General features: G+C 42.4%; 1 protein-coding gene across 5 annotated transcripts in view; it reads left to right on the top strand.

Moving 5' to 3' along the window:
- The window catches only part of GNAO1 (G protein subunit alpha o1), a 1,237,229-nt gene that overhangs the window by 877,435 nt on the left and 334,490 nt on the right, over positions 1-25,304 (top strand). For 4 of the 5 annotated variants that reach the window (XR_004539356.1, XM_033943712.1, XM_033943711.1 and 1 more), the window contains exon 7: positions 13,342-13,495. The exons of the other annotated variant lie outside the window; for it this stretch is intronic. Coding sequence is in view for 3 of the 4 variants with exons in the window: in XM_033943712.1 (XP_033799603.1) it covers positions 13,342-13,495 (154 nt within the window). In the remaining variant the exon portion in view is untranslated. The remainder of the gene's footprint in view (positions 1-13,341; positions 13,496-25,304) is intronic. 5 annotated transcript variants of the gene reach the window in all.

Below are 25,304 nucleotides of genomic sequence, written 5' to 3'. Positions count from 1 at the left end.
ATTCATGTTCCTTATTTTTCTTGCCCAGGTGCATCACCTTGCATTTGTCTATGTTAAACTTCATCTGCCACTTGTCCGCCCATTTCTCCAGTTGGTCTAGATCCTTCTGGAGATCTTCAATATCTTTTTGTGACCCAACTGCCCGACATAGTTTTGTGTCGTCTGCAAACTTGATTATATTACTTGTTGTCTCCTCTTCAAGGTCATTTATGAAGATATTAAATAAGATAGGCCCAAGGACCGAGCCTTGGGGCACTCCACTAGTCACCTTCCCCCAGTCAGAGAATACCCCATTTATGCTTACCCTCTGCAATCTATTTTCTAGCCATTTGCCTATCCATCTAAGTACATCCCCTTCAATTCCGTGACTTAGTAGTTTCCTCATAAGCCTTGTGTGTGGGACCTTGTCGAACGCTTTCTGGAAGTCCAAGTAAATTATATCCACCGGGTCTCCGCCGTCGATTAGTTTGTTCACCTTCTCGAAAAATTGAAGTAAATTCGTCAAACATGACTTCCCCTTCCTAAAGCCATGTTGACTAGCTCTCATCAGGTCGTGATTTTCCAGGTGTTGCACTATGCTATCCTTGATCAGTGCTTCAACCATCTTCCCAGGAACCGACGTTAGACTCACAGGTCTGTAATTGCCTGGTTCTCCTCTGGATCCTTTTTTGAAAATTGGGATAACATTTGCTATTTTCCAGTCATCTGGTATTTGCCCGGTTCTAATTGACATGTTAGCTAGGATTTGTAAAATCTCTCCAATTTCCATCTTAAGCTCCTTTAATACTCTCGGGTGAATTCCATCTGGTCCAGGGGATTTGTCACTTTTTAATTTGTCGATCTGATAGTATATCATGTCCAATTCAACATTCACTGAGGTGAGGCTATCCTCTGTCACCCTTGAATACCCTCCTTGTTTCCGGCATTGTTGTTGTGTCTTCATTAGTAAAGACGGAGGCAAAGAATGAATTTAGCCTATCTGCAATCTGTTTGTCTTCTTTAATGCACCCTTTCATTCCTTGGTTGTCGAGAGGGCCTACTGCCTCTCTTGCTGGTTTTTTCCCTTTTATATATCTAAAAAAGGGCTTGAAGTTTTTGGCTTCTTGCGCTATCTTTTCCTCATAGGCCGTTTTGGCGACTCTTACCACCTTGTGACATTTCTTCTGGTCGACCTTATGACTATTCCAGGCCTCCGTTGTGTGTTCCCGTTTCCATTTTTTGAACAAGTCCCTCTTATCCCTTACCGCATCTTTCACCTCTTTAGTTAGCCAAGCTGGTTCTCCTTTGTTCTTGTTTCGCCTTCCTTTGGATATCTGCAGAATGTAGAGATTCTGCGCTTCGGTGATGGTATTTTTTAGTAGGGACCATGCTTGATCGACCGTTTTGATTCCGGGTGTCTTTTTCATGAGCCGTTTTTTAACCATGACTCTCATGCCGTAATAGTTCCCTTTTTTGAAGTTAAAGGCTGTGGTTTGGGTCTTGGTTTTTTTTCTCTTCCCAATGCCAATTTTAAAATTGATCATGCTGTGATCACTAGTCCCAAGGGGGACCTTGACTTCCACCTCTGATGTTCTCCCAGTTAAGCCATTGAGGACTAAGTCCAAGGTTGCGGAACCCCTTGTTGGTTCTTCCACCATTTGTTCTAGGAAGCAGTCCCCTATTGTTTCTAGGAACATCATCTCCCTGCCGCAGTTCGAAGTTCCTAGGTTCCAGTTTATCCCTGGAAAGTTGAAGTCTCCCATGATCGTTACATTACCCGTTCTACATTCATGTTTGATTTCCTTCATCATTTGTTCGTCTGCTTCTTCTGACTGTGCTGGGAGTCGATAATAGAGGCCAATTTTTGTGATTGCATCGCTTTTTCCAGGTATCTTTATCCAAAGAGACTCCAGATTTTCTTTTCCTTCTGTCTGCCCTTCGATAGACTCTAATCCTTCTTGGACATAGAGGGCAATACCCCCACCTTTTTGTCCTATTCTATCTCTTCTGTATAGTTTGTATCCCTGCAGTACTGTGTCCCATTCATTTTCCTCATTCCACCATGTTTCTGTTATGCCAATGATATCAAGTTTTTCTCGTCTCGCTAGTGCCTCCAGCTCGCCCATTTTGTTTCTCAAGCTTCTGGCATTTGTGTACATACATTTAAGCTCCTTTTGTGATGTCTTCTTGGGTTTTTTAGTCTTTGCAGCCCTCATTGTCTCTATTTGCGCACTTTCTCTTTGCTCTTCCCCTTTATCCAAGCAATTGTTTGTAAGTTCTTCTTGGGGATCACCTGATGCCCGGGCCATCGACTGGTTGTCGACTGTCGGCTCTCCCCTGTTCCTTAGTTTAAAACCTTCTCAATGGTCTTCTTCATGTTTTCAGCCAAGACTCTTGCTCCTTGCTTGGTGAGGTGCAGGCCGTCTTTTCTATAGTATCTGCTTTTTCCCCAGAATGACGCTCAGTTACGTATGAATTCAAAACCTTCCTCATCGCACCATCATCTCATCCAGGCGTTGATTTCTCGCAGCTCCTCCTGTCTCCTTCCATCCGCTCTCGGTACCGGGAGGATTTCGGAGAAGGCCACTTTCACCTCCCTGACCTTCAGTATTCTTCCGAGTGAGCATAGTCGACCCTTCATTTCTTCTCTGTCATACTTCCGTCCGCTCACATCGTTGGTTCCCACATGGATAATCACAGCAGTATCCTCTCCTCCTTCACTGTCTATGATCCTAGTGATCCTGCTGGCTACATCCTTTACTCTTGCACCAGGCAGGCATGTGACCAGTCTATCATCCCTTCCTCTTGCGATATGGCTATCCACATTGCGTATAATGGAATCTCCAACAATGATCCCAGACTTCTTCAATCGGTGGTTCTTAGGGGGGCGCAAATCTGTATCCATGGTGTAGGACCTGTCTTCTTTCTTTTGTGGTGCATCCCCAGACTAGCTCTCATTACTGCTAAGTGTGTGATCTTTTTCAATCTCCATTTCAGTCGCTTCTTCAAAAGTAGTGGTGCAACCTTCCATATCGCCTGGGTCCTCTTCCTTAGTTGTTGTATGGGTACTGCTCTCCAGCCCTGGGGCCATCACGTGTTGCAGGTGAGCTTCCTCGATGAATCTCTCCAAGTCTTCAATCACTTTGCTTGCGCTAGGCTCCTCTAGCAACTTCTCCTCTAGCAACTTTCTTCTTTCCTGGCGAGGAGTTCTTCTAGCTCTGCCACAGTTCCCTCCAGCAGCCGAACTTGCTGTTTCAGGCTATCCAGCTCTATGCATCGGCCGCAAACGTATGCCCTAGTCCCCGAGGGGAGGTAGTCATACATACTGCAGCCGGTGCAGAAAACTGGACAGCTCATCTTCTGTCTACCGTGGGCGATCATGTCCTAGCTGTGTGTATCCTTTCCTCTTGTTCGCTTTGCTCTTGTTGGTTGCGGGTGAGAAATTCCAGATTACATAACCACTCCTCATCTTCCAACTCTCCTTCAAAAATCTTATTTCATTAGCAAATCATGAAATTTTTGCAGAAATTTGTGCCTACTTAGCCACTTTACATCTGTGTGCAAAATGATTTCCGTTGCCCCTTCATTAAGAGTAAGATAGAAAAGCCGTCTTTCAAGTGATCTTCCATGAACTGAATTTACAATTTTGAAAGTGATGTCCATGACAGTCTATGTATTGAGTCTCTTGCTTGCCAAAACTTGCTGGTGAATGATGCAGTGGTAAGAAAGGAAATATGGGAAGTCGTCATGCTGGAGAGGGCTATGAAACCCTTAACCTCACCTGTCATTGCTCTTGCTCCATCAGTAGTGATGGAAACAAGTCTATGCAATGGAATGGAAAGTCTATTCAAAAGAATGGAAAGAACTGAATATTTCCTGACCGGTAGTCCTCCCTTTTAAAGAAATCATTCCAAGTAGTTCTTCTTTAACACTGAAGTCTTCAAAAACCATCCAGATAAAGACTGGTAACTGGGCTATGTCTGTTATGTCTGTAGATTCATCCAGTTGGAGTAAGAAAGCAACACAATTTGAAACATCCTCCAACAATTGTTTAGTTGTGTCTCCACATATCTTTTCTATTAGCCGCACGACGGTGTTTCTTGACAATTGTACATCTTGAATAGCAGCTATGATCTCTTTCTTATTTTTAAATCCTTCAAAAACATTGTCAGCTGATTCAAGAAAACAATCTTTTACAAATTCCCCTTCAGTGAAAGGTTTGAATTTCTTTGCAATCAGGTTGCTGATCTTGAAGGATGCTATGGTTGCATTGACTGAATGTGACCTTGGTTTCACCATCAACTGTTGCTGAGTAGCCAATTTTGATCTAAGTTCTTTGAGCTTCAGTTTGTGAATTTCACTTTTGGGTGGAAAATCAGCATCAAACTTATTGCTATGCAGAGCCTTATAATGACATTCCAGATTACCCTTTTTGGGCAAGGATACTGGGGCGTTACAAATTAGACAACAATACTTGTCTTTCACCATGATGAACTCTCACTTTATTTTACCGGTTCTGTTTAGAGCCATTGTTGCTGCTATTCCTTGGCTTGTGAGCTTGCTCCACCTCGCTGAATCACATGAGAAATGCTGGGACCTTTAAATTTTTCAGTGGAAAAAACTATTCTGCACTGAACTCTCACCTTATTTTACCGGCTCTGTTTAGAGCCATTGTTGCTGCTATTCCATGGCGTGTGAGTTTGCTCCACCTCGCTGGGTCACATGAGAAATGCTGGGACCTTTAAATCCATTAGTGCCCAATGGCACACTGCCATTTGGCGCGCTGTCTTAAGGCGCATGTCAAAGGTGCGCACCTTAGCACACTCCTTTGCAAAGCGACTGGTGAAGAGACTGAGTTGATTGACTAATTGCTAAGTATTACTTATTTAGCATTGAAAGCTTTATCTTGTTTTAAAACAAATCAAGTAAAGAACTCCAAATAACAGGGATCTATTAGTAGCAGCCATAATGCTTAATATTCAGATAGCTTATAGAGTAGTTGGAGCAAAATGAATCTCTCTATCTAAAAACGAGTAAAACTTATCACATAAAACATTATATAAAAGCTGGGCTAGTGTCTCAATTAAGACCGAGACCATCCTTGTTTCTTAGAATTGCCCTTTAAAAAATGGAATTTTTCCTGTATCTTACCGGTTCCTACATGATTATGCAGACTCAGGTCCATGGCAGATTCCAGTTTTGACCTCTTCCCACCATCAACCAAAACCATTTGTGAAAAGGCAGCGGACGTTTTTCTCCCTAGTTTACATTCTTATTTGAAAGATTCATATTTGAATATTTGTTCTATATTGGCTGGAAGAGACAAAACTGGATTTTGTCTGCATAATGGAAACATGGCTGATTTTAGATAATGATATAGTTATAAATGAGTGTTTGCCTCAGGGTTTTAAAATTATACCATTGACTAGAAGTTGGAAGCGAGGAAGTAGTTTGGCAATTATTTTAAAAGATAAATTTGATTTTAAAAAACTAGATTCAAGATCCACTTCGGATCTTGAAAATCTTACTTGCAGACTCTCACAGAAAGGATTAATGGATCTACTAATTGCAACATTATTCTATATCCCGCCTAAGAAATGGCATGTAGTTAAAGAAGATTTTTTATGAATTCCTTCTACCAATACAACTGTTGGTCCTTATAGTCTTTTGTTAGGGGATATTAATATCCATTTAGAACAAGAGGATAATATTGAAGTTAAGGATCTATTTTCATTCTTAACTACATTAGGATTTTTTTAATCTGCCACAGAAATAACACACTAAAAAGGACATCACTTAGATTTAATCACGTTTTCCTCCACTGAAAGGAGCAATCTTAGAATATATTTCCAGTAAGCTACATGGGCTGATTCTATTTGGTCAGATCACCGTCTATGTGGCCTGGATATAAGATGGCAGAAAAGTGTAATTATGCCAGGGAATAAGAAAAAACTAAGGGCTCCTTTTACGAAGCCGCATTAGCAGTTTAATGCGCGTAATAGCGCGCGCTAAACTGCCGGACGCTACCGCCTCCTCTTGAGCAGGTAGTAGTTTTTCGGCTAGTGCGGGGGTTAGCGCGTAATTAAAAGTCACACATGCTAAAGCTGCTGACGCAGCTTCATAAAAGGAGCCCTAAAAGATAGAGTCACTATTGTTAGTAGAGGAATGGTAAACCATGTAGAATTGGTCACATTATGAATTAAAAAATAGTCCGTTTTAGACGAAAAAATGTTTTTAGTTGATTGGAAAAACTTTAGTAAACAGATCTTAGACACTATGGGGTTCATAATAAAAAAAAAAAAATCTAAAAAGTGTCCTAAATGGCTACTTGGACAATCAAAAAGCCTGATCGTCCAAGTACCCCATAACCAAAGCTGGTGTTTAGACATATCTAAAACCAGCTTAGGCCTTTCCCCTGTCTCTAAACGCACAGAGAGAAAAGAGGCGTGTTTAGAGGAGGGGAAAGGGCGGGCGGTTGGCGGGAGATGGGCTGACCTACACCTAGGCGTGCAGCAGGTATAACCAAAACCTTAGGCAGGTTGCCTAGTCGGCACTTACACCTTTTTGACTTATATCTATTCTGATTGGCCCAGGCGCCTCAGGCCCCACCTGTGGGCTGGGTTTCAGCCGCCTGGGCCAATCCGGCCCCATTCTGGAGCCGTCTGGCCTGCCGTACGGGCGGGCTTGGCACCCGTCCGTCTGGCCAAAGTTGAAAGGTACGGGGAATGGAGGGTGGGGGTGGGGGGTCGTGGGGTTGGCCGGGGGGGTCACGGGTTGGCGGGGGGGGCGATCAGGGGTTCGGGGGGGGCGGTTGTTGGGGGGAGAGGGGTTGTGTTGGAGGGGTAGAGTGTCACCGGGGCCAGGAGGGTTTGGGCTCCCTCTTGGCCCAATTGTACTCAGGGGGGGTCGCCGGGACCAGGAGAGTTTTGGCTCCCTCCTGGCCCGATCGTACTTGGCGGGGGGGCACGATCGCTGGGGAAAGAAGGCTTGGGCTCCCTCTTGCCCCGATATCGTCGGGGGTGCCGCGGCTGCTGTGGGGCAAGAGGGCTTGGGCTCCCTCTTGCCCTGATATCGTTGGGGGTGCTGCGGCTGCCACAGAGCAAGAGGGCTTGGGCTTCCTCTTGCCCCGATGTCGTCGGGGGGTGCCACGGGTGCCTGGGGCAGGGGGGCTTGGGTTCCCTCCTGCCCCGATGTTGTGGGGGGGGGAGGGGAGTTGGGGTGGATTCTGTAACCGGTGTTGTTTTTGACAGACACCGGTTACAGAATCCAGCTTTTAGGCAAAGGATTGGCTCCTCCTTTGCCTAAAAGCCCTTGTGTTGGACGTTTTGGGCTTATGCGTTTTTTTGGTTCATTATGGGGTATAAGTGTAGACGTCGTGGGGGTGTACTTGTAGACGTAGTGGTTGGCTGGGCGTTTAAACAGCTGAAGGTAGAGGCAGGCCATAATCAAAACAAGGACGTTTGTTTTGGTTATGGACAATTTCCCTGCTTCTGCTTTCAACGTTTAAGGCCTTAGGCCAAAAAGGGACTTAGACGTTTTTTTTTATTATGCCCCTCCACGACACCATTAAAAACATATACAAAGAAAGAAAGATCGTCAAATCGTGATATCGAATTATTAGAATGCAAAGGGTATTACGGAGTATGGAAAAATTTGGCTTAAATCGGGAAAAAAGGAAGATAAGGTTAATTGGTGAAGTAAATTGAAAGAATACAAAATTTTAATTATAGATAAATAAAGTAAATACTACACCCAAAAAATTGGAGCGACAAATACCAACAGCAGAGAACCGTTTAAATTGGTCAATAGACTGAAATGGAATCTTGAGAAGTGTGTGAGCACAGAGGCCTGGATTCTATATAGGACGCCGGGGAGGGGCGTCCTATACAGAATCAGGCCTACACTAAACCCGATTCTTTAACCGACGTCCATGTTACAGACGCTGGTTACAGAATCGGGTTAGAGTAGACACGGCCGCAACACTTATCGCGGCAAGGAATCTCCCTGCCACAATAGGTATAGTGGCCGCAGCCGCCTGTCTCCTCCCCTCGACGATCGCCAGCAGGAAGGTGCCCAACCCCTCCTGCCAGAGGATGTCCACCTGCACGATTGCCCTCCAGACCCCCCCCCTGCGCTATCACCTTGATCCAATCAGGCCTTAGGGCGGTGATGGGTGGATCCGATAAGCCTAAGGCATGATTGGCCCAGGCTCCTAGAGCCTGGGAACAATCAGGCCTTAGACTTAGCGGGGATGGGCAGGAAAGGGGCGGGCCCGCATCATTTCGACAAGGTGGGCCTGACAGACGGACAGTAGCAAGACCCGGCCGGCCAACGAATAAAGGTTAGTGGGGGCAGGGTCTGCGGGGGGGCCCACAGGGAGGGTGTTATTATGGGGGGCATTCTCCGTCAGGAGGGGTTGGGCACCCTTCTGCCGGTGATTGTTGGGGGGTGGGACAGGCAGCTGTGGCCGCTTACTTATCACGGCAGGGAGATCCCTTGCCATGATAAGTATAGCGGCCGCGTCTACTTACAATGTAGGCCAGCATTGTAAGCGTCTCCCGCTCTACTAGGGAGATGCATAGGGCCGCTTAGGTTTGCCTACGGCTACCGCCTAGCCTTAGGCAAACTTAGGCAGTCTTGCGGGCCTCCCTAGGCTCCTGGAGGTGCCTTCAATATAAACGGCCTGCCTGGGGAACATTTTTTTTAAAAATGTGCGTCCCGATTGGCTGATTAGACAGCTGTAGGATGCCTACAGCTGTTTAAAATCGGACACACTTTGCAGAATCCTGGCCCTAGCTAAATTTTTTAAATGCAAAATTAGACATATGCGAGCTAATTTCTGCCCACTTACTAATGATGATTTAATATCGTCCAAGTTCCAAATAGAAGATGGTGCAAGAACTGATATAAGTTGGAAACAATTTAATTCTCCAGATTGGCATTTATTTTATAAGTTATTTACTAAATATGCCAAATCTAACTGTCGCTTGGATAATTGTCCACCAAATTTATTAAGAAATGCATCTTTTGCCTTTAAAGATGGATTATGCTCCTACTCACTGAGGGTTTGTTTCCGAAGGAAATGGGTCAGATAGCAGTTCCTCCTATCATAAAAAAAACTCTAAAGATTCTATTGCCATTGAATCCAATTATAGTATATAGACCCATTGCCAGTATAACATTATTTACTAAAATAATGGAAGGACTGGTCAATGAAGGTCTGGCTAAATACCTAGACAAATTTGATATGCTTCATGACCATCAATCAAGATTTCGTTTGGGCCTTAGTACTGAAATCATCTTAGCATCATTGATTAACTATCTTAGCATCATTGATTAACCGTCTATATGGATTAGCTTGGGAACAAGTGCACTGATTCTCCAATTAGACTTAAACAGTGCCTTCAATCTGGTAGATCATGAAATTCTGTTGGGCTGCTTAGATTCAATTGGTGTTACTGGGAAAGTTTGGAATTGGTTTAAGGGATTTTTACAAAACAGATCCTACCAAATTTATTGTGCCGGTAAATACTCATCTTCATGGAATAATCCTTGTAGAGTTCCACAAGGGTCTCCTTTATCGCCAACTCTTTATAACATCTATCTCATATTTTTTGATAAGAACACTTCAAATGAACAGCCAGAATTATACAATAATCAGCTCTATTAAAATCTTAGGTGTAACATTAGATCAACATCTTACTTTAGAGCAGTGGTCTCAAACTTGTGGACCGGCGATTTAAGAGATTTTTGAAGAAAACTTTTTCTTTTTAAGATGGGAAAATGAACTCCTGGTTAAGTACCCTTGTATCACAAGCCCAATCCTATTATTCTTTTAGAAAGTTGTTAAAAACCTACTTATTTGATAAATGGATAAAATGAGATTGGATGTATCCTCTTTTGAAATGTTTGTGTATGTTTCACTGAATGTACAGTCTTCTTGGATGTAAACCGCTTAGAACTTATGGTAGGGCGGTATATAAGAATAAAAGTTATTATTATTTCCCATTCATCATGAAAGTGGTAGGTTTTGCTCTTCTTTGAAACACTCATCTTCGTTATACTGGGGTGGCTGGATGTAATAAGGCCAAATCTGCTAAGTTAGTATAAACACTGACTGAATCTAGTCCAAAACTGTCACTGTCCCAAAGTATTAAAGATCAACAGGAACTGAAGACCTCTAGATGATGTGCAATACAAGAACTGGCACCAATAATCAAGTAGCACCAAACAATCATCAAAAAAACTCAAACAGCTGCCAAGCAAACCAGATAAAATCAAATACCGCCAAACAAGTTCAAATACCACCATACGCAATTTAATAAATTCTGCACACAATGTAGAATCAACGCGAAATAAAATTGCAGAGGCAAGCAAAAGTCATAGTGGTTTGAACCAATTTGAAGGCAAGGCTTAGGCAAGTTAGAACAAAATTGGAAGAGCCCACCAAAATTACCAAATTCTTGACACTTTGTTGTGTCTGCCCGAAAATGTTTAATGAAAGTGAATTAGAAAGCAACCAATGACGAGAACACCACACAACTAATATGGTAAGTGTATTCAAGTAAAGCCCGGGCAAATAGATACCTGGTATATAACACACTTCTAAGGAGTGTTGGGGCAGGGGCAAGAATGGGTGATTCTGAGAGGCAGGAAACCAGATATGATGCCGGGCCTGTGGCATATCGTTGCGAGGTGTAGGTGGTGGCCCCCTGGGTTACCCACAAACTATTGGCACAAAAACAACAAGCGCCCCCAATACACCCACAGGTAAGATTCCCACAGGCAGGGAAAAAAGGCAGGCAAAGGATCAGCAGCGGCGGCAAGCCCTCAGCAGATGACCTGCCTGCACGAGCTCTTTCCTAGCGATGGAGCAAGCTGCTGGAGAATTGGAGCCAAGTGGAGCTGGCGATCTACCTCTGACCCCTCCGCAATCTACATATAGATCGCGATCTACCTGTTGGACATGCCTGATATATGCCATTTAAGCGCCCCCTTTTATGAAGCCATGTTAGACTTTTTTATCGGCTGTATTGGCTCTGATGCTCATAGGAATTCTGTGTGTGTTAGATACCACTGTGGCTGGCGATAAAAAAGCCTAACATGACTTTATAAAAAGGGTGGTTAATGTTTCTAGAATTTATTTGTAAATGTCCATATTTAAAAACTTGATTATTTCTACAAATAAAGGAATGTATAGCATAACCGGGCATCTAAAATGTTATGTCATATGTGATGTTCAAAATATGGATTACTTGAGGAACATCAGAATAAGAAAATAGTAGAAAAATATTTCAGTTTATATCAATTGTGATCCTTAGACTGATAACCATTTGGATTGATAAATAATTGCATCATTTAGAATTAAACACAAAATCACTTTATGAATGTGAATAATTCGCTACACTGTAAATCTTTTGCTATTAATGGCACCCAAAAAGATAATGGCACTTTGCACTAGATATGCACTAGAAGAGGCCCCAGAATCTCTGCATGTAATCTTTCTATTTTATATAGTAAAGTTTTTATATTTTGTTATTATTATCTGCCTTGTAGTCTTTGGTGAGAGGAGGCTATAAATCAGATAAAGTAAATTTCTCACTTCTTTCAAAGAATTAAGTGTAAAACTAAATCAGTAAATTGGTGTTGTTGCAAACAATTTTAAGAGATCTTCTTTATGTTAAATTAGTGGACAAAGTCAATTGTTTCATGTAAAATAATTAAGTTTTTATTATACATTACGGGAGAAATTCTATAAATGGTGTTCAAAATTCAGTGCTGCAAAAAATGTATGTTGAACAGTAATCTATAACAGGCATTATAGAATAACACGTAATGCCAGAATTGCATCAACTGAAACCAGATATAAATCTGGGACACCCCAAATTCTATAACACTGTACCCGCCCATGACCCTCTCCTCTTTGCAGATCTGTGCATAAGTGTTTTTGATGGAACTGCCATTTCTGCCCATTGTAATGCTTTGTATATTACAAAGCTATTTCCACACTGAAAAATTTGCACAGAGGAGCGCCTAACATTTGGCGCCATAGATAGAATTTCTCCATATGTAATTGTATGACAAGAGTCTTATTAAAACAAAGGAAACAATTTGTTATGCAGTTCTTGCACTCCTAAATATATAGTACATATATACTAAACAATAGCATTTATACAAGATGCCTATTTTCTATGTTTGTATAACACGTTAGTAACTGCTGTGCTGCGCTATAAGCAACATGTCACCAGACATTCCAACTTGTAACCTGACTTGCTTTGATAACCCATGATTCTTTGGGTGTGCTTCATCCTTATTTTGCCTGCTCTCTGCTCTCATGTTCCCGATTGAGAGGCTGTCACGCAACCGGCGTGCGTTCGTGCTTTGGCCTCATGCTCCAAACATCACCAAGCCTGGGCACTTCACAACTTTTCTTCCTCTGTCGTCTGACCTTATCTAACAAACAAAGGCCAAAATATGAGCAGATTTTGAGAGACACACCAAATTTGGCAGGTATGAAGCTTTTCTTGAACCAAGAAAACAAAGTTAAGAGTTGAAAGCAGCAAAGGTATATGACACTAATGGTTGATTTTGCCGTGAGCTATTTCTACCACTCAATCTTGTGGCAGAGTTTGGAAGTTCCTAACAAATAAATTAGCTTCTATTTACCTGTTCCTTTTGCTTTGGTTTTATTGCATGCCCTATAACCAAAACACTGCCTTTCGACTGTGCATATGAGCTAACATTGTGCTAACTCATACAACAGTATTTGTAGTCTCTGTTTCACCTTATGGTCCTTTCTCTGCTATCTTTTCACTAGATGCTTATGTTGAGCCAACGTTTTGGTAAAGAATCATATGAAAACTCCCATATAAACCTACTAAAATAACAAAATTAGCCAAAAAGGTTACGGCAAGGTCATTACCAAAAGTCACCTTACTGTCTGCTTCCAACTCTGGATTAATTCAAGGATCTTACCAGTCCTTGGTTAATGTATCCCAAGAAAACCATGCCCCCATCCTTCCCCCCTCCCCAAAAATAGCAAAAAAATTGTAGAAAATCTGCATGAACAATCTCCTACTCATAGACCTGACCAAAGGGCAAAAGTAACTTTCCAGTACATGCATGATGCATGATATATTAAAGCTGAAATCCTGTAAATTATTTCTTAAAATATACAGCTTTATGTAGCTAAATGCCCTTAGAATTCTCTAGATATATGTGCATGTACATATGTACATATATGACTTAGTACATCAATTTGACTTTTTAACTTACTATAGATGTTCTAGATTGCTTTAAACATTAGATCTATAACCATCCTTCTCTTGATGTTTTCTCTCTCCTTTCTCCTTTCTGTTGCAGAACCGTATGCATGAGTCACTGAAGCTGTTTGACAGTATCTGTAACAACAAATGGTTCACTGACACATCCATCATCCTCTTTCTCAACAAGAAGGATATATTTGAGGAAAAAATTAAGAAATCTTCATTAACTATCTGCTTTCCTGAATACACAGGTAATAAAGAGGGATTATTTAAATAATATGTGCACAGCATAAACTAGAGTCGTAGGGGGAGAATTCTATAACAGTATATCTATATTTAGGTACCTAGAGGGCACTTGATAGTAGCATATTCTATAAAGAAAGTAGGTAAATACTTTTTTTTTTACAAAATACCAGCACTGGCTATATGCAAGTGGATGCAGTTAGGTGTATGGCTGGTGAAAGTGCTCATGCCTAACTGCTAGAGATATGTGCATAACATATAGGGGTCCTTTTATCAAGCTGCGATAGGAGTTTAACGCGCATAATACCATGCTAGCTGCTAATGCCTGCATCGAGCAAGCGTTAGTTTTTTAGCCGGCCGTGGGGTTTAGCGAGTGATGAAATGTCCGATGCGCGAACCCCGCTAGCGTGGCTTGATAAAAGGACCCCATATTTTTCTTTAAGCTATGTGTGTATATAGAAGTCCCACCCAGACTCCACCCATGTGTTCAACGACCTGTCAGATATGCACTTATTTTAGCATTTATGCATGTATGGGCACAAACACAAGTGCATGCAGATATTCTATTTATGAGTGCAATTGGAGCATAAGTATTAGCGTCTACATTATAGAATTACACACACACACACACTGACCTGCAATAACATAAAAGGCCTAATTGATGATGGGGTGGGGGGTACCATAAATTTACAGAGGGCTATTTTCAGCCCTTTCCCCAGCATACAACTTGCAGATCCCATGGAGCCTTGTACCTATGAACCTGTAATCCAGATTTCTATTGAAAAAAAAAAAACCTTTGGAATTCCCACAATTACTAGTGCTGCAGGTACAAGGTCTATAGGATGAATAACTTGCAAGACGTAAGACAAAAAGAACCAACAGAAACTGCAGAACAAATGCAAAGCAAAAAACAAAACAAAACTGCAGTAGAATGTACAAGGTGCAGGAATTTATTCAATAAAAATCATAGAAACATGTAAAGCATACATAAAACAAATGTAATAAATATATCCAAAAATTGGTCTTAGTATTCGTGTAAATCGGACCTGACACGGTCCATGTTTCGAAAAACACTTCTTCCTCAGGGGTCCCAGATATTGGTACGTAGAATATAAAAAAAACAGATTGGAAAAACCAAAGTCGAATGGAACAGGCATAACATTCTCCTGTGTAGGCGCTGCACTGAGAAACACTTTGTCTGGTCCACATGACTACTAGGACCAGTTTTTGGATATATTTATTACATTTGTTTTATGTATGCTTTACATGTTTTATGATTTTTATTGAATAAATTCCTGCATCTTGTACATTCTACTGCAGTTTTGTTTTGGTTTTTAACTTGCAAGAGGTACCAATGCTGCAGCGAACACTAATTTTGTCCTTGTTTACCTGTAGAAATCCTTTTGGAAATGACAGTACTTTCATATTGTAAACAAGGGCTTAATGAATTAGGCTTAAAGTATACTTCAATCAATGAATATATTACTTAAAGGCCCATTCCTTGTTATCTCATCAGATAACAAGGAATAACCAGATTTTTGGTTATGCCCTCTGCCAGCAGGTGGAGGCAGAAAAGAAATGAGCTATATCACTAATTTAGAACTTTGTGCAGTCCCCCTCATTGGCCAGTATTTCTCAGTCTCCAGCAGGTGATTGAACTTCCTGTATAGCCTCCTCTGGTTTAGAAGGATATTATCTCTTAGGGCAGTTTTTCATCTATAATTTTGTAGTTTTATAACAGATGAATTGGGTCAGAGTGCTGGTTGTATAGCTGGAATTTTTATTTGGCCAGCTTAGAGGTATAATACCTGGGTGCCTCAGGTCCCTCCCTCCATTTTTCTTTTTCCTCTCTCTAGTTGGGAACTATAGGAAAGGAGTAGCAGTTGTGCCATGGTACCTTTCCCTAATCCTTAGGTACCTCAAGAGCCTTAAAAAAAAAAAAAAAAGCTCTTCTGTTCTGCATAGCTTGTATAGTAGCTGAAAGAGAGTTTTCTCTGAAAGGAAAGATCTGAAGTTTGTTGAAAGAAGGTGTTTGTTGCTCCTTTATTTGTGCCTGCTCATTTTGCTAAAAAATGTCAGCTCTAACCGCAGCCCTCCAAGATAGGTTTCTCAAACTGTGTTATCATAAGTGCTGCACAGTGCCACAAGTCAGATATCAGGAGTGGGCAGTACCTTGCTGGAAGTACAGCAAAAGGGCTTGAACCATATTTTGCCTCAGGTGGTAAATTGCCTCAGCACTCAGCAGAGCATGTTTTGGTGGGAACGTCTTCTTTTCCTCAACAGGAACTGGTGCACTTATCCCATTCTAGGCCTGCTCATTTCCTTTCTGGAGCACTCACTCCTGGGGACTCAGGTAAAGCTATAGAGGAATTTAGTTCTTCTGTTGGTTTCTCATCAGAGTTTGTCATGCAGAGTAATGAATTTGGGGATTAGAAATCAGAAGAAGCCTTATGTACTGGGAGGTGAAAGGCTGATATGCATGGATGGGGAGAGGGACCTTGGGGTGATAGTGTCCAAAGATCTAAAGGCTGTTGCCAGAAGGATGCTAGGCTGTATAGAGAGAGGTGTAACCAGTAGAAGAAAGGTGGTGTTGATGCCCCTGTACAGGGCATTGGCGAGGCCCCATTTGGAATATTGTGTTCAGTTTTGGAGACCGTATCTGGCAAAGGACATAGGAAGACTTGAAGCGGTCCAGAAGAAGGCAACAAAAATGGTAGGAGGTTTGCACCAAAAGATATATGAGGAGAGACTGGAAGCCCTGAATATGTATACCCTAGAGGAAAAGAGGGACAGGGGAGATATGATTCAGATGTTCAAATACTTGAAAGGTATTAACATAGAACAAATTATTTTCCAGAGAATAAAAAATGGTAAAACCAGAGGACAGAATTTGAGGTTGAGGGGTGGAAGGCTCAAGAGTAATGTTAGGAAATTCTTCTTTACAGAGAGGGTGGTTGATGCCTAGAATGCGCACCCGAGAGAAGTGTTGGAGAGGAAAACGGTAATAGAGTTCAAAAAAGCTTAGGATGAACACAGAGGATCTCTAATCAGAAAATAATGTTATATATTGAAGAACTAAGGCCAGTACTGGTTGAGGATGAGCTGGAGAGGGCTTCGACGACCAGGATGGTTTAGATGGGCTGGAGTGAGCTTTGACAGAGAGAGACGTCAATAGATGGAACCTAAGCACAGTACCAGGCAGAGCTTTTGGTTTCTGGCCCAGAAATAGCTAGGAAAAAGGACAATTTAGATTAAATCAGTAATTTAAAGAGAGGGTATGGTTGGGCAGACTGAATGGACCATTTAGGTCTTTATCTGCTGTAATTTACTATGTTTTACATAGTCTTTTGTATCAAAGAGTATGGCTGCTGAGTCCCTGTCTGGGATTATATATGCAGAATTTTCTGGAAGCTGTCTTCTAAGCACCTAAAATTAAGCCTCCCTTATGATCCTGATGAAGGTACCTCAGGGCTTCAGGAAATCCTGACTGTAGTGCTCCTGAGCAGTTTTCAGATGAAGTAGATTAATATTTTTCTTAGGAGGATATTACTCGCTTAAGAGAAGTCCTACATAGAAGAATTAACTACCTTATAGGTCATCACAATAACTGGTTGGCCCACATCATCTCATGCTCTTCATCCTACTTAAACTTCAGGAAACTACTAAAAACTAATCTTTTCACCCGATTCATACCCTAAGACCCTATGCCCATCCTGGCCCTCTATCTCTCTATGTCCTTTACGCAGATTGTCTTGACCTTCTTCACTGTACCATTTCATTGCCATAATTGTACCCATCTTTCTTTCTGTTTGTACCATTTTTTTCTCTCAATTGTACCATTTTTTTCTCTCTGTTGTACCATTTTTTTCTCTACCACCTAATTTTATCTGATTGTAACATTGTACCATTTTCGCTGATTGTCCAGCCCTTCTTCGTTGTAAACCACCTCGAACTACTATGGCTTTTGCGGTATATAAGAAATAAAATTATTATTATTATTATTATTATAACTCCCTTAGGCGAAGACCTACAGAGAAGAATTAACCACCTAAATTTCCCCAGTATTAACTGTCCTTAATATTAATTTGGTGCAATCTAGTACCAGTACACTCTAGGCAGATCCTCTCTTGGTAGATATAAAGAAATCCTCTAATACCTTCCCAGTTCATCAAGCTATTGATGATATTATTTTAGCTTAATGGGAAGTTCCAGATGCATCTCTCACCATTCATTGGCCTATAGTTAGGTTGCATCCAGTAGAAGGTCAGGTGAAGGACAAGTTCAAATTACCTAAATTAGATGCAGTATTCTTGCAGTAACCAAAAAGACTATAATTTCAATAGAAGTGGTGCAGTGCTTAAAAATTCTCAGGATAGGAGGATGGAGACTCTTGAAACAGTGAAGGAAAAAAAGGAGGTACAAGCCTCATGGGTATGCAACAGCATAGGACAAACATTGAGGCACAAAAAGCATTTCAAAAGGCTTGATACAACATATTGATAGGGCTTATCTTAATTTATTGTGTTAAGTAAAGTCCAGAAACACTATTTGTCCTGATAGCTAATATGGTGAGCAGTTGTTTGAGCATTGTTCACTCAAGTTCATTATCTTCAAATTCATGTAGACCAGTTTTCTTTCTAACTCTGTCTTCATTAGAAAGGTTGAAAGACTCCTGATGCAGGCATTATTGTTAAAACACAACCATGTTGACCTCTCAGTATGTTGACTTGAGAGTCCTCTCAACCTATTAAATTGAGACTTGAGTCTTCTCAACACATTATATCGAGACTTTTTAAAAATAAATCTGTTGGATCACCCAAATCCTATATTTTTGTGCCTCTTTGGCCTGTTCTGGTCCAGAACTTCCTCTCCAATGTCAGAATTAACGTCGGGGAGAAGGCTTCTGGGCCGGCACCTGGACCTTCCTTTCTTGCGGTTGTTGCGGCGGTGGCAGGCGGGAAGCAGTAGTGGGTGGCGACGGACCAGGTAGGGGGAGCAGAAGAATCGGTGGTAGGCCAGGCTTTGGAGGGAGGGAGGCAGACAGGCAGGCTGGCTGGCTTCAGCGCGGGAGGGAGGGGGGTAAGCTAGCTTTGGGGGAGGGGGTGGGACAAAGGCTGGAAGGTAGTGAGTGGGACGTAGGAAGGAGGGAGTGAGGAAGGAAGGAAAGAAAGAGGCAGAGAAAGAGAGGGTTGTAAGCAGATTAGAAAGGCTAGAGAGTGAAAGGCCTGGACCAAAGGGGAAAGACAGGAGGCAGATGCAGGACTATGGGAGGTTCAGACAGAGGGGGAGAGACCCTGAGGAAGAATGGAGATGGATGCAAGATCATAACAGAGGAGGGAGAGTAATAGAGACCTAGAACAAAGATACAAAGGAGAACTGACACTGGATCTGGGGAGGGTAACAGAGGGAAGAAAGAAAGAAGGAAAGAAATAAAGAAAGATTGGATGCACAGTCAGAAGAAAGTGCAACCAGAATTTTATTTTCAATTTAGTGATCAAAATGTGTCCGTTTTGAGAATTTATATCTGCTGTCTATATTTTGTACTATATTTGTCTATTTTCTATAGTTACTGAAGTGACATTGCATATTTTAAAGTCATCTTTGAAAAACTCCCAAAACTCGTAAATGATAATTAACATTTTCTCTGCCTACTGTGTGCTTTGTGGTTTTTTTATTTTATGTTTACCATTATGAATTAATAAGATATTGTGTGTACATGAAAAATGATTGGAAGAAATTGGGGGTGGGGCTGGGGCATGGCTAGGGCAGGATTGTGGGTGGGGCAAGGGCAGGATTGGGGGCAGGACTGAAAATTAATAAATGTCCCGTTTTGATGAAAAAAATTAATGGTCACGTTAGTTTTACCCCACCCCTTCTGCAGGTAGTAAGCTTAGAAGTGGGTGTAAAACCTGTCTGCTAGCTGCTTCTCAGTATATCTGTTTAAGGGCAAATAAACCCTAGTTCCAGGATTATCCCTGTCTGCTAGATCTGTTCTTCTTGTTCTTTGAACAGTGGCAGGGCTGACTTGCTGACAATCCCTGTGTGTCTGAAGATTGCTCACTTTCCCTGCCACATGCTGAGTGGCACTTATTTTGGAGACGCCCAATAAATAGGCCAGCTTTAGGCACAACTAAAAGTTAGGTGGCCATGCGAGCACTTAAGCACGCTTAAGAGCAGCAATTCTGTAACAAGGCGCCTAACCATGTAGCCTTGCCCACGCCTAACATTCATAGCACCTATTTTTTTGAAGGCCGCCTAAATGTATAGAGGCGCCTTGTTACAGAATCATTCTTTCTTGATAGGTGCCTAAGTTTCAATTATTGCTGATTAAATAGCTTAATTGAGCTTGTTATTCAATTTAGATAGGCGCCTATCTAGTTGGGTACCTCTAAAATAGGTGCCTAACATTGGGCACTGGTTACAGAATTTGGGCCTAAGTGACTTTTTGTAGAGTTGCATTACGTCTTAATATCGATGCCCAATACTGGAGGATTTGTTGCTGTTAGTGAAGCTACACTAGAACTGGAAATATTTTGGTTTGGTGAATTTTATAGGGAAATGTCTTAGCTAGGGTTACCATATTTTGAAGTAAAAAAAGAAGACACCCTGCCCCATCTGTGGGTGGTTTTTTTTGTGTGGTTTTTTTTTTCAAATAGTAGTACATCAAATGCTGAATAAATAAATAAATACAACAAAAAGATAGGTTATATGTAGGCCTCTGCCTGTTTCACCCCTGATAGCAACTGCTCAGTTATTTTACTAGCTGCTGGCTGTAATCTTCCGCCCAATGTGGCTGGTTGTAATCTTCCGCCCAATGTGTGACGGCGGCGGCAGCCAAAAAAGCAAATAGGATGCTAGGAATTATTAAAAAAGGGATGGTTAACAAGACTAAGAATGTTATAATGCCCCTGTATCACTCCATGGTGCGACCTCATCTGAAGTATTGCATTCAGTTCTGGTTTCCTTATCTCAAGAAAGATATAATGGTGCTAGAAAAGGTTCAGAGAAGAGCAACCAAGATGGTAAATGGAATGGAACTCCTCTCGTATGAGGAAAGACTAAAACCATTTAGGGCTCTTCAGCTTGGAAAAGAGACGGCTGAGGGGAGATATGATTGAAGTCTACAAAATCCTGAGTGGAGTAGAATGGGTACAAGTGAATCGATTTTTCATTCTGTTAAAAATTACAAAGACTAGGGGACACTCGATGAAGTTACAGGGAAATACTTTTAAAACCAATTGGAGGATGTGGTAAGAGCAGATAGCGTAGCTGGTTTTAAGAAAGGTTTGGACAAGTTCCTGGAGGAAAAGTCCATAGTCTGTTATTGAGAAAGACACGGGGGAAGCCACTGCTTGCCCTGTATCGGTAGCATGGAATATTGCTACACCTTGGGTTTTGGCCAGGAACTGGTGACCTGGATTGGCCACCGTGAGAACGGGCTACTGGGCTTGATGGACCATTGATCTGACCCAGTAAGGCTATTATTATATTCTTAAAGGACCAGAGACAGGAAAAGCTATTAAGGCAGATCACAAGAAAGACTCAAGAAACCAAATATGCACAGAAAGAATTTTTTTTAATATGTAATATCATATTTATTTAGACACAAGAAAACCAAATTTACAAATGATTGCTGAACATAGGAATACAGATCAAAAACATAACAGCAGTATATACAGCCACAACAGTGCCTTAGACAACGTAATGCTCAGTTGGGTGTTGCCGCCCTCAGTAAAAGGAATAGTAGCTAACCCAGTCAGTTAGCAGGCACAAAATCATTTGGTTGGCTACCCCTGTCTCTTTTATATGAACACCCTGAAGAATCCCCAAACGATTTCACACTTGCATGCACCCGTCATCCAGCACTCAAACCACTCAAATCCACACACAACCATCAGCCATGGTGTATACAGGAAAATCAAACACTCAGATAACCAAACACCCAGTCACCGGGAAGGCAAGACAATGTAAGGGCAATGTGGAAGAGAGACAAGGTGGACCAGGTAAATGTCTACCCCCAGTTACCGTATTTTTTGTGCCATAAGACGCACCTGATCATAAGACGCATCCTAGATTTAGAGAAGGAAAACAAGAAAAAAAACATTCTGAACCAAATTCTCCCTGCCAGGCTCTGCACCCAACCTCACACTTCTTGACAAGCTCTGCACCCTGTCCCCCCTCCCTGCCAGGCTTTGTACCCTGCCCCCCCCCCCCCCCTCTGGTAGTCTAGTGGTAGGCCAGGCCAGGGCACAGGGTGGGCAGGCAGAAAGGGATAGGGCAGGCAGGCAGGTCTAGTGGCTGGCAGGTAGATAGGGACAGGGCACAAGGCAGGCAGGGCCCCCCTGTACCTGGTTTTAATTGTAGCAGGCCCCCTCGGTACCTGGTTTTTTTTTTGTTATTTTTAATTAAAAATGGTTGCCCCATACTGTTAACAGTATTTTCAGAATACAAATAATTTAAAAATGAAAAACACCGCAATAGAGAAAATGTTAAAACCTTAAAAAATATATTTAAAAAAAAACACCCACAACCAATCTAATGCAGCAAACCATCCTTTTCATGGTGAGAATGGCAACATTTTGCGCTCAAGTACTCCATTAGATCACCACATTTTACAAAAAAAAAACCCAAAACCATCAGATGCCCCTGCTAACAGGATCAATATTTTAAAATCATTTGGCACTCCTTCCCTTTCACCTTCAAAATGAATAAAAAATTTGTCTGATTTCAATGCTAATTCCATCTGTCCCCATCCCATTTATAGTTTAGAGCAAGTTAACATATAGTCCTGAAAAATATTCCAATTCTTGCAATTAAAACAATAAGCATTTTACAAAGCTAACACAAAGGCAAAGAAAACTTAACATTTAATCACTCATTCTTGCTCCAACAAAGAATAATGACTGTTGAAGGCCAACATGAATAATGCATGGGCCCATTCTACTCTTTTGGTTTGGGCGATAGAGAGAAAATAGTTGAATGGGCCCAAGCATTATTCATTTTGGCCCATACCTGGTTTTAATCGTGGCAGAGCACCCCCCTCCCCCATACCTAGTTTTAATTGCAGCAGGGCACCCCCACGTACCTGGTTTTAATCATGGCAGAGCACCCTCCCCCTGTACCTGGTTTTAATCGTGACTGGACGGTCATGGGACCATTGGATGATAATGGAATAAAGGGAGTGCTAAAGGAGGACAAAGCCATCGCCGATAAACTGAACACATTTTTTTGTGTCTGTATTTACCAAAAAGGACATACACAACATACCGGAACCTGACAGCCTATACGCTGGAGGCAAAGACGGGAAACTGGCAGATTGATAGGCTTAAGAGCGACAAATCCCCGGGACCGTATGGCATCCATCCGAGGGTCATCAAGGAACTGAAAGGGACTATAGCTGAACTGCTTCAACTAATAGCCAATCTGTCGATCAGATTGGGAAGGATTCCAGAAGACTGGAAGGTGGCGAATGTTACGCCGATCTTCAAAAAAGGTTCGAGGGGAGATCCGGGAAAGTACAGAATGGTGAGTCTGACTTCAGTACCGGGAAAGATGGTAGAGGCACTGATAAAGGATAGCATCATTGATCACCTAGATGGACACAATCTTATGAGGACCAGTCAGCACGGGTTCAGCAAAGGACGATCTTGCTTGATGAACTTGCTGCACTTCTTTGACAGGGTAAACAGGCAGATAGACAAGAGTGACCCGGTCGACATTATATATCTGGATTTTCAGAAGGCATTCGACAAGGTTCTTTATGAAAGACTACTTCGAAAAATTGAGAGCCATGGAATAGAGGTTGAAATACTCACGTGGAATAAAAACTGGCTAGCGGATAGGAAAAAGAGAGTAAGGGTAAATGTCACCAGTGGGGTGCTGCAGGGCTTGGTACTTGGACCTGTGCTCTTCAACATATTCATAAACGATCTGGAAATGGGTACGACGAGTGAGGTGATTAAATTTGCAGACAATATGAAGTTATTCAGAGTAGTGAAGACGCAGGGGGATTGTGAAGACCTGCAACGCGACATAACCACACTCGAGAAATGGGCAGCGACATGGTAAATGAGGTTTAGCGTGGATAAGTGTAAGGTAATGTATGTTGGTTTCAAAAATCCCATAAACGAATACAAGATGCCCGGGGCGGTTCTTGGACAGACCCTCCAGGAAAGAGACTTGGGAGTACTGGTCGACAAGTCAATGAAGCCGTCTGCGCAATATGCAGCGGCAGCGAAAAGGGCAAACAGAATGCTAGGAATGATTAAGAAGGAGATCACGAACAGATCAGAGAAAGTTATCATGCTGATGTACTGGGTTATGGTAAGCCCTCACCTGGAATACTGCGTCCAGCACTGGTCGCCGTACATGAAGAAGGACACGGTACTACTCGAAAGGGTCCAGAGAAGAGTAACTAAAATGGTTACGGGGTTGGAGGAGTTGCCGTACAGTGAGAGATTAGGGAAGCTGGGCCTGTTCTCCCTTGAAAAGAGGAGACTGAGAGGAGACATGATTGAAACATTCAAGATAATGAAGGGAATAGAATTAGTAGATAAATACAGGTTGTTCACCCTCTCCAAGGTAGAGAGAACGAGAGGGCACTCTCTGAAGTTAAAACAAACGTAAGGAAGTTCTTCTTCACCCAGAGAGTGGTGGAGAGCTGGAATGCCCTTCCGGAATCTGTTATAAGGGAAAACACGCTCCGGGATTCAAGAAAAGGTTGGACAAGTTCCTGCTGAGTCTCGGTTAGGGCACATGTCTTTGACCTTGGGGCCGCCACGTGAACGGAGTTCTGGGCGCGATGGACCACTGGTCTGACCCAGCAGCGCTAATTCTTATGGCAGCGAGAGGCAGAGAGGCGAACAAGGCAAGCACAAGCTACTCGCGTGTCTGTCTGGTCCCGCGCTGGTGCCTGAATGTCCCGCCCAGGACTCCTGATGGTGTGAAAGGGATCCGCGCTGAAATAACCGCTGTCCCAAGGCCCAACAGTCAGTCGCCTCCAACAAGGCTGATCCACCGGCTATGTGTTGCAGTGGCTGTTGGCCTCCTTTACACTCATCTCTGGTTCCATCAGCCGCAGGCACCGGCTGCTCTTTTTAGCTACAACCCTGAGCAGAGAGAGAGGCTGGCAGTGGCAACACAAGAACTGCGCCCTCGCTGGTATACTGGGCGTCCCCATAAGCAGCATCCTCCGATGACCCACACTCTCTGAGCTCTTCACAATGCACTGCTTTCACACAGGCAAGCAGAACATCGCTGACCTCCAGGTACTGGGGGGGGGGGAGGTTGTAGTATTCGCTCCATAAGACACACCCTTATTTTCACCCACTTTTGGGGGGGAAAAAAGTGCTTCTTATCGAGCGAAAAATACGATATTCAGCATAGAGACCCATAGGTGATCCCAGAGGGCCAATCACACGAAAAAAGTGAAAACACAGAGATAAAATACAGAAGGCACTAATTGGATAACAGCAGCAGGTCCAAAAACAAAACAAGTCAAGCATTAGTAGTTGTAAAATCCTCCCAAAAGGTGCAGTAAATCTTCTACAAGTCCTTAGATCTAACTGAGTAGGTGTCCAATTTGTAGCGGGCTTGTATCTTCATCTGAGCAAGCCACATGGAATAAGAAGGCGCCTCCTCAGATGCCTAGTGCTGTAAAATAAGCTTTTTGCCCAAGAGAATCGCATGCAGCAAGAATTTGGTAGAAGCCCCTGTTGCACCAGATCCTGTATATCCCCCAGCAACAAAGCTGGGCCATTCCAATTCAAATCACACTTGAACAATCCAGACAAATATTGTTGAATGAGTACCCAAAAT

The sequence above is a fragment of the Geotrypetes seraphini genome, chromosome 4, assembly GCF_902459505.1.
Source record: "Geotrypetes seraphini chromosome 4, aGeoSer1.1, whole genome shotgun sequence".
Taxonomy (NCBI): Eukaryota; Metazoa; Chordata; class Amphibia; order Gymnophiona; family Dermophiidae; genus Geotrypetes; species Geotrypetes seraphini.
This window is presented reverse-complemented; position numbering and strand designations above follow the sequence as displayed.